The sequence below is a fragment of the Rutilus rutilus genome, assembly GCF_951802725.1.
Source record: "Rutilus rutilus genome assembly, chromosome: 12".
NCBI lineage: Eukaryota > Metazoa > Chordata > Actinopteri > Cypriniformes > Leuciscidae > Rutilus > Rutilus rutilus.
The window spans coordinates 34,523,432-34,533,679 of NC_140217.1; the positions used below are offsets into that span (position 1 = coordinate 34,523,432).

Below are 10,248 nucleotides of genomic sequence, written 5' to 3' on the forward strand. Positions count from 1 at the left end.
TCAGGTTAACTACTGACATTGCAGACATTGAAAGTCATCTCTACTGTCCCCTTGTGGTGCAATAAAGCATGTTAAGTAATTACAACAGGACCACATTCTAGTAATATACTGTTGTCTAGGATTAATTGAATTTGCTAAATGGCAAAGGACTAAATGCCACAATCAGTACAAAAGATAATGTCAATTTCAAGTTTATTGTTCAAGATAAAATATCCAATAGATTACAGATTAACCAATTTGTTACAAATTACATATGTTGTCACAGTACTACTGTTGGTCATCAATTCTATTATACTGAATATGAAAATTACAGAGTTCAATCTTTGCCAGTCCAAATGTAATGATGAAGCCTGGGAGGCAGAAACAATTACACAGAGGTAGATATTTACCACAAACTGTCAGGCTCATATTAAAAATTCTATATCTTCTATGGCGGAGAGAAAAAGACTTTATTTTACAAATGTATTCTACGAGAAAAAATAAATGTTAAGGAATAACTTCTATTACTAAAAAAAAGATGAAATTAAAATATACAAAAGTCAAATATTTACAAAGTAAAAAACAAACAAAGAAGTCATGCCATTTATTTTAGTTTAATCAATTCATCAAGTTCATACAGTATCTATGCCATAATTTGAATGAAAAAAGAAAATCAGAGGGAAAGTTAAAAGTTGAAGACTTCTGGGCAAATTATTTGTGTAGAAATTGTCCTCAGGTTTCAAATGAACAGTGTACGGAGTCTTTGTTTGGAGACACTGGAGCAAGGGTAGACTTTTTTTGTGTGTCATATTCAAGGAGAAAATGATGCAATCAGTACGTCCTCCAACTGGGACTCAACAGACCATTAAGCCTTGCAGACCATTGTAGTGCATCTACTGTGTCAAGCAAACAGTGCATTCTACCCCATCACAGAACTGGTGGTAGAAGAGTAAAACTTCACCTGATTTTCCTATTTTACCCTGGGAAACAAAAAGAAGGGGGAAAAGAAGTTACAGGTGAGCTGTTGCTCTGGCTTATTTCCCCCCTGCCATGATCTTGAGGTACTGAAGGGCATTGTGGGCAGCGCTGGCACGTGCCGCATCCAGGCTGGAGGCAAATCCGTGGCAGACGGTGATCGGCTGTGTGGACAACTCCACCAGACACTGGTAAAGGCCGCTCAAACTGCGCTCCTCTGAGTGAACAAATAAGATTACATTTCTAAAAGACATCCATCTTCAGAATCTGAGCAAGCACTAAGGCTGGCTCTCGTTTTGCTTATTCACATGAGCAAAGTAGTTAGTGGTTTCGATATCTCATTAAAGCACCCTTGTATCTCACCTATGTCCAGGTAGCTGACATCAAAGCGTTGTTCCTCAGAAAGTTCATTCAGTAGAGAACAGAAATTGGAGTCATTGGTGTCGGGCTGGCCGAGAGGATGGCAGCGCAACTGTAGGATTTTCTCTCCAGCAGAGTTCCGCAGAGAGTCCCACGTGCAGCCGAGACCTTTAGACTTCCCTCCCTCTAGTCTGCCGCCCATTTGCTGTTGAAAGAAGATGAATTTTTAAACAGGCAAATTCTTGAAACCACACTGAAATTGAGACTACAGCATAATCCCCAGCACTAAATAATGCCCGTCTTACCGTATTGAAGGTGTCTTCTTCTGCTTCGGCCTCATGGCTGCTACGCATGTCCACTGGCACATCATGGATACGAGAGAGCATCTTTGCCGCTGCATTTCTTTTAGCAAGCTTTTTTGATGTGCCACTTCCTTCATAACAACGTAACACAATTAAAAATAGTTTTGACAAAGAAACATCAAAACAACAGAATGAGTTGAATGAGTTGCATATTTAGAAATTTAGAAAAAGAAGTACGTACCTATCTCAACAAATCTCTCCACCCTGCAGGTCATTGTAAATTCTTTCCGGTGTGCAGGTCCAGATTCTTGTGTGACTGTGTACTCGGGTAAACGCCAGCCTTTCTGCACTACTAGTTCCTGTGGAAATTGTATTTTATTTTGCATTATTTTTTATGGCTGATTATCAACATGTATGCATATATATATATTCCAATATTGGCCTGAAGTGGTTGACGCTAATAATTAAAAAACACGAATATCAGTCAATACATTATGAAAAAGCAGCACACACAGGCCTCTTTCCTATGACTTGTAATCTATGAAGTACAAAGCACATACTAAATCTGCAGTTCAGTGAAGGCCGAGGATCTTGATCATGATCGCTCACCTGCAAAGCTCCAACTGGATTGCACTCAGCTTGTTGTGTTGAATTGGATGATTTCATCTCTGACTGAGAGCTAAAACACGATGTAAAGAGAGAAACCTTTGTTAATGTTGTTGTTTTTTTGAGTATGCCAACTTATTTCTGTACTTCATGTAATGCTGTTTCTGTTCAAATGGACTCCAAGCACAGAATCACATCTTTACCATTCTCCCTCCATATCAATTCCGACAAACCCTTCTCCCTCCATCCCATTTCCTTCTATCCCTCCCAGCATTCCTCCTTTCAGCATTTTCAGGGCAGCTTCGGCAGCTTTGTGCTTGGCAGCTTTCTTGCTGGGACCCTGGCCGGTGCAGCTGATGTCGCCCACAGACACACGGAAGGTGAAGTTGGGCTGGTGGGCCTGACCCTCAGCCTTAAGCAGGTCGTACACTGGAGTCTTGCCTATCCGCGTTCCATATTCCTGCAGCAGACTGATGGGCGTCTTCCCGGGGTTCACAGCCAGCATTTGCTCAATACTGTGAACAGAGGAACATAAAAACACATGGAGAAGGATGTTACAGTATCAGACTCTAAATGTGTTGGTTTTTCAGGTAAGATACTTCTGTCAGTTACACAAAACTAGGTATGCATTGCTACCCTGTGTTAAACAATAACAGTACAAGCTTAAGTAAAAGTCATTTATCAAAATAACAAGATGCCAGGGATTCAGGGTCGTATCTAAAGAAGTAGGCCTATGTATTGTATAGGCCTAATCATATAAAAAAAAAAAATTGTCTTAAAACCTAGTGAGCTGTATTTTGGACATCCTTAATTTGACTGCTCAATGTAGACAGTGATTCAACAATTCGATCCGACACGATCATATGATTTACTCACCTTCAAGCCATCCTAGGTGTATCATGTGTCGGGTCAGAGATCACTCTTCGGCCGGAGCTAGACTCGAATACGACCGTTACCGGAAGCCAGTGATTATAGTTTATAAAGTTATAAATATGGATATTTTTCTTGCAAAAGCGCATCACTTCGCTTCAGAAGGCCTTTATTACCCCACTGGAGCTGTATGGATTACTTTTATGATGGATAGAGTTTCAAAAACTCAGGCTCCACTCCAATTATAAAGCTTGGAAAAGCCAAGATATTTTTTAATATAACTCTGATTGTGTTTTGCTAAAAGAAGAAAGTCATATACACCTATGATGGCTTAAGGGTGAGTAAATAATGGGATTTTTTTTTTTTTTTGGGTGAGCTAACCCTTTAAGAGTCGAGGTCGAGGAATCGACTCTTTTGGAGTCGACTCCCCATCACTAACTTGGTGGTGTGTGAGTGTGTCCTCAGTCGTTTTGTATGATGCGTAGTTTTTCCTCTGTAGCCATTTACAAAGTCGGCAGGTGTATGATGCCTGGTATTTTAAAATCTGTTCAGATTCGTTCAGAAGATGTGCGGTGTATTCCAGTCTTTAGACAGTGATTCGAAGGATCGATTTTGGTAATTCGAATGTTCTAACGTTAATGTTACATTCAAAGTGTGTTGGAAGGCAGGAAACACGGGTTCTGTTTTGCCATTCTTTTTTTTTTTTTTTTTACAAAATAATAAAAACAAATCTGTTTGTTGTAGTCATTTTTTAGCTAAAAGCCGGTGAGTCGTTCATTTTTACCTGGTATACCCAGAGTTTCTCTTGCCGTTATCCGGGCTTTTCTCGTCGTTCATTCCCCAATAACAGATAGAGAGCTGACTTGCTTCGGACTGCAGAAACCCCCCGAGGTGACTGTAACCCCCCTGGTATCATTAATAAGTTTCAGTGCGGGGAAGACTGAGGCACGAGGAGACAGTGAACCCCTCTCTCTCACACCTTCCCGCATTACACATTACAAGCGAACTGAATTATGAAGCGGACAACAAGGGCGGCCATTCTTTTTCATAATAAAAGTCTCGACATTGACGGATGCCACGAAGCCTGTCAAAAACATGTCCGGGTCATATTTCACGAAGGATAAAGACATTTTTTTAGTGTCATTAAGATCATTTAAAATTAATGTTATGATAATCTCAATTGAAGATAATCAGAATATGGTCCACTTCACTCACTGGCTGTAAATTGATTCAATAAAACAAATTTTAAAAATCAAGTTTCTAACCAGAGGAAATTTGCCTTCAATTTCTGCCTTTCCCATAATATTGTATGTTTTAGGTATATATGTGCATTGCAAAAATAATGTATTTGCTATATTAAATGCATATATTAGAAGCAGGCTTGTTATTTTGCTATTGCTTCTAAGACCCAAATATATTCCAATATACAAAAAAGCATTATTTGAAGGATTAGATCACTGTAATGTTGTCACAGCTTTTGTTGCTAAACTCCTAAAAGTGTTAAGGCATTGTTAGAATATTTTATCTCTATTAATAGTTCCTCATGCCTCATTCTCAGTCTTGTTCCTTTTTCATGGATTGAAAAGAATTACAGGCCTTGGGAGAGTCAGGAACAGGCCAATTGGTGTTCACCGACCTTCTCTGCTTTTACTTGCAAACATCAGCATTTATACAGGGTTCAGGGGGGTGTAACAGCCAACCAATGAGAATATACATTACATTCTTATTATAGAATGTGAGACAAGTCCATTTATGGACACTTTCCGGCTGAAGGCAGCCCTTTCGGGCCCTCTCTCCTAAACACAAAAAAAGGGACCCTTTCTTGGCTGCTTTCCAAGAAACACACTCACATTCATATAGAGTGTACATTAAAACAGAAGTGTGCAGAGAAGCAAGACCTTCTCCACTTCAACCCCTGTAGCCTCAAAGACCAAAAAGGAAGAAAACAGGGTGAAACAGACAGAAAAGTCAGGCTGATTAGATTTATCTTGCAGGCCTATTATGCATACCTTTTTGGTATTATTCTTAAATCTTGGTGTATTCTCATTTATCACTTCTATTCCTGTTCAACTGTAGATAATCAAAATGTTTCATTTCATTTCAGTTTCAACATGAATTGTGGTTTGCTTAAGGGCACAACACATCTCATCTTTCAGATTAAATCAGCACTAAAGTTACAAATGGGACACACATGTCCCCAGTGCCCAAGATCAGTGCCACATTCCTGAACCCCTGACCTAAGAGCTGCAAATAAACACACACACAGCACGTGTCCCATTTCAACTGACAACTAAACACCAGAAGAGAGATAGGGAAATGGAAATAGTAAAAAACATAAAAAGCAGTTTTATTTGAGTGACACTCCTGAGGTTAGTGAGCTGGCAAACCACTGTATGAAATGCAATTCTTTAAATGTGTAACCTAGTAAAACAATATCAACCCTCTCTACATTTTCAGTGTAAACGGAGCAATTCAAGATATCACTAGAAAACCAAATCCATCACTGGATTCGAAAAATCGCCGCTAGGTTCAAAGTTCACTTTTGAGTACAAAGTAAGACTGAGGAACATTTCAACATGTGAAGTATCATGTTTCACGTAATTCAGTGGGGAATTGGGGATCCTTTAAAGTCCTCAGAAAAAGTCTTTTATTTTGAATCGTTATCTTAGTAACTTTCATTGGCTGAAATGTCTTTTTCATCTAGTTCTTCCTCAGCAGGTTCTTCTTCCTCCTCAGAGTCTGTCACATCTTGTTCCAAGTCTTTCTGATTCACAGTTTCATCTAGTGGCTCCTGTGGTGTCTCCTCCTGACTGATATCTTCAACCGCATGCTCTTGTGAGAAGTTCTCCACAGCCTCGACCATACTTGCCTCAATTTCCATCTTCTCCTCTGTGGAAGTTGGGTCTTCCTCAGAAGGAATGCTTTCTGTTTGCTCCATGACAGTTTCTTCTTCTTGGATTGGAATCTCCTCAGATATTTCATCTGTCTCAGTTAGTGCTTGCTCCTCAAAAGCATCTCCATCCTTGATCTGAACTTCCTCATGTTTCGCATTCTCCTCAGTTACTGCTTGCTTCTCAATAACTTCTTCTTCCCCCAGGACTTGAACCTCCTCCTCTGGTTCCTCCTCGTCAGATACCTGCAGCTCCTCAGGTATTTCATCTTGTTGAGTTACTGCTTCCTCCTCAACTTCTTCCTTGTGGAATGGAACCTCATCAGCTTGTTCATCCTCTTCAGTTACTACTTGCTCCTCAGATGCATCTCTTTTTACTTCAGCTTCCTCAGGAATTTTCTTCACACCGGCTTCCTCTTCAGCAGGTTCTTCTCTGTGGAACTGATCCTCCTCATCTAGCTCTTTCTCCTCAGGTACTATTTGCTCCCCTTCTTCAACATGAACCACATCTGGATCTTTCTCCTCAGGTACCACTTGCTCCCCTTCTTCAACATTAACCACATCTGGCTCTTTCTCCTCAGGTACCACTTGCTCCCCTTCTTCAACATTAACCACATCTGGCTCTTTCTCCTCAGGTACCACTTGCTCCCCTTCTTCAACATGAACCACATCTGGCTCTTTCTCCTCAGGTACCACTTGCTCCCCTTCTTCAACATGAACCTCATCGGCTACAGTTTCCTCCTCAGTAATGGTTTGATCCTTTTGATCCTTGATTGGAACTTCCTCCTGAGTTGCTGCTAGCTCCACTTGCTGGGTTTCTACTGGAATATTTTCCTCTGAACTGGACTGCTGGCTCTCAGATACCACCTGAAATACATAAAGAACATTGTGCCAAATGCCCAAATGATCACATATGGAGAAAACGAAACCGTAAGTACTATACCTGATTCTGGACGATCTCAAGCTGGGAAGCAAGGTGAGAGTGAAGGTTGTGAGTACTCTTCTGATGGTCCTCCAGACTCCTACGGACAGCCACAAGCTGCTCTTCAAGAGCTTGGGATCTTCTTGTATGTTCCATCTCCAGCAGATCCCTGGTAGAGAGACCAAATAAAGATGAATTAGGAATAATCAGTATCAGTAACAGTGACAACACCAAATTGATAAGACCCAAAAAGCTAAAGAGAATTCCATTATATATGATCCCACAAAACCCCTACTCACTTGATGTCCATCACCTCTTGTCTGTTCCTTTCAAGAGCCTTCTTGTTTCTAACAAAATATTCCTTCAAGCTTTTAAGTTCCATTCTTTGTTCCTCCAACTCAGATGTGAGACCCTGTACAGTAGACATCTGCTCGTCGAGATGTGATTTGGTGTCCAAAACAGTGTCTGTTAGCCCAGAAATGGTAACAGCTACCTCAGTGTTAGCAGTGAGGATAGAATTAAGCCTCTGCTTCAGAGTTTCAATCTCTTCAGTCTTATTCTTGACCACTGCATTCAACGCTGCAGTTGAAACAAACTCTTGCTGGAGTTCAGAAAGTCTACCATTCATCTCAGACTGAAGAGACCAGACTTGGCTTTGAAGATCAGTAGATTTGATTTTTTCTGAGGTGGCCAGGGCGACGTCTGCCTTTTTTTGGGCCTGTGTGTAGGCCTCTTCCAGTGTTTGTAGACGCTCTTCAAAAACACCCACATTGGCGATCTAGATATATAGACAACATATTTAAATTTCAATGAAGTTCAATTAACAATCTGATTATTATGCAACATTTCATCCAATTAGCCATTTCTTGAGCCTAACCTAGCTGCCTGTTAGTGTTGGTTCAGTCCAGTGTTATGTCAATCTACAATTGCAATTAGCATCTGGAAATTCATCAATCATATATTCAATCTACAGTGTAATAGTAATTTGATTACCATTACATACAAGACCACTGTGAATAATTTAGGATATAAAAAATAAGGTGAATTTATAAGTGGCTCAGACGCTCTGTTGCCAGCCAGTTACACTACTAATAATTAGTATTACACTACTACTAATTTTCATAAGGAAGGTATTATAAAAACAGTGCAGGTGTTGATCTTTAGATCTTTAACTCTCTAGAGTTAAAAAAGGTTTTTAAAGAAATCTGTAATTAAAATGTATACTTTCAATTTGATTATAATTTGATTATAATCGTATTATAATACATTTGAACAGCCCAACACCACTGACATTTTAAAGCATCATGAGGTTTTAATTTAAATTTAAGCTGTAAACTAAAGCATGTGTACCCTAAAATGCCTCTCACTCCTCCAACTGACCTGGAAAGATTTCCTAGAGTGTTTTCCACAAAGCACCTATTGAGTGTAGTTGCTGTAAAACCACTGACATTTAACATTGTGAAATTTTCTTTAATTTAAATTCAATTAAAATAAAATTAATTTAATAATTTAAAGTGCCAATTGTGCTAATTATTTAATATTTTACCATAACATTATTTAGGCTAGATTTGTTTTAAATGTGCACTTTCATTCAAATGTAAAGGAATTATGGTGTACACCTTTTATAGGAAGCAGAGTTGACAAGACTTATTGCTTTATTAAAGAGAACTGACAACATTTAGTACTGCAGTTATCGAATGATCATCAGTGAAAGAAAAATTGCTTGACAATTGGTGATACATTAATACATTGCATTTCTGATCATTAATGCAGTGCAGACCACCTTTCAGATGGAGGAGTAATTTGCATGTTTATTTATATCTTCACGTTTACATGTTGGTTTGAATTCCATTTGTATAAAGTCCTTTGAACAAGCCAGCCTGGCAAAAGGAAACACGATCCTGCAGACTATTAATGGCCTGGGAGCCACGAATGAAGTATTCAAAGGGCACATGAGGCATGCATTGAGACTTGTTATTAAGTATTTTTACAATCAAATTACAAATAATATAATATGTACACCATAATATATAAACTTGAGCAAGTACTGTGTGCTTAGTACAAAATGTTCCAATACGCACAAATTGTTTCCTGTGCGTAAAAGTAAGGAAACTTATTTCTTTCATTTCAAAGTTAATTTATAAAAAAGAAAACACTTGTCAACTAACTGTAGAGTATCCCAAAATCAAATACCTGTGCATTACCCATCCCCAACTGCTGTTGGAACTTGGTTATCCTAAGTTGCATTGCATTGACTGTCTCTGTTAGACTGTCGATGGTTTGCTGTTGCTGAATGGAGAACCAGAGTGCCGATGATCCCCCGACAGCGAAAATAAAGATAACAATGGCAGGGACAGCATATTCTTTATATCCCCTCTGTGGTGTTACAGATGGCGTCTCCAAGAGCAGCAAACTGTCGTCCTGTTTAATGGCACTTTTTCCTTTGCGCTTGGTCATCTTGGCTTCGCAGAGGATCTGCACTGTAGACTGTAACACTATCACTTACTCTGATTTATTCAGTGATTTGAATAAAATCTGGTACCGCTCTAACAGAATTTAACGCTGTATTGGCCGACAACGACGGGGAACAATCAAAAGAGAACTTTTAAGCAAGAGGACCGTGAGTAGGGGGCGTTGCGCACTGGAGGCGGTCTCAGTTTCATGGCGCTGTGCAGCACGTACTGTAGCTACTTACCTAATGTTTTTAGAGAAAAATACATCATTTAATCAAAAAGCTTAATTTATTTTGAATATTGCATCATATAAGTAAGAAAAAAATCGATGTAAAAAAAAAAATCTGTTTTAATGTTATAGAGTATTATAAAAAAAAAAAATTAAATAACACAAAATCATTTTTTGAAAATGTTGTATTTTTAGATGGAGGCTTCAAATAAGCATTTAGGCCTATGGGTTTTCCGCCTATTCCTGCACTGTATATGGATTGCATTTTCTTGCTTTTTAGAGTGTATACTGTATATTACATTGTGCAAAATAAACTAAACTAAGTTATGGTTACTAATCTATCTATCTATCTATCTATCTATCTATCTATCTATCTATCTATCTATCTATCTATCTATCTATCTATCTATCTTTATATATACTGATCCATAGATCTAGTTAGTAGCCCTCTATATTACAATAAAATAATTTGCTGAAATATTAAGAACTTGTCATTTTGGTAATTTATCGATTTTTTTTTTCAGTTCATTTAATTTTGTTTCTTTTTTTCTATTTTGCAGACTTTCTGAAGCTTTCAGACTGGTTGATGATAAACACTGACATTATGGAGCTATACATCTGGGTATCATTTTTATTGGATGTAAATTAAATTAGCTAATGGC

At 38.6% G+C, this 10,248-nt stretch overlaps 2 protein-coding genes across 2 annotated transcripts; both read right to left on the reverse strand.

Annotated features, from left to right (window-relative positions):
• Positions 1 to 175: 175 nt before the first annotated feature.
• Positions 176 to 4,144, reverse strand: tarbp2 (TAR (HIV) RNA binding protein 2). Its single transcript, XM_084425521.1, has 7 exons — positions 3,877 to 4,144; positions 2,426 to 2,737; positions 2,226 to 2,295; positions 1,858 to 1,975; positions 1,620 to 1,747; positions 1,318 to 1,519; positions 176 to 1,171 (listed from the first exon to the last, which is right to left on the reverse strand). The coding sequence occupies exons 1-7, from the start codon at positions 3,927 to 3,929 to the stop codon at positions 1,014 to 1,016; spliced, it is 1,041 nt and encodes a 346-aa protein (XP_084281647.1). The 5' UTR covers positions 3,930 to 4,144; the 3' UTR covers positions 176 to 1,013.
• A 1,271-nt stretch (positions 4,145 to 5,415) lies between these two features.
• On the reverse strand, positions 5,416 to 9,526 carry LOC311300943 (uncharacterized protein). The gene is made up of 4 exons (XM_084425634.1): positions 9,098 to 9,526; positions 7,204 to 7,682; positions 6,926 to 7,073; positions 5,416 to 6,849 (listed from the first exon to the last, which is right to left on the reverse strand). Exons 1-4 carry the CDS (start codon positions 9,359 to 9,361, stop codon positions 5,758 to 5,760), a joined length of 1,983 nt encoding a protein of 660 aa, XP_084281760.1. The 5' UTR covers positions 9,362 to 9,526; the 3' UTR covers positions 5,416 to 5,757.
• Between the last annotated feature and the right edge of the window lie 722 nt (positions 9,527 to 10,248).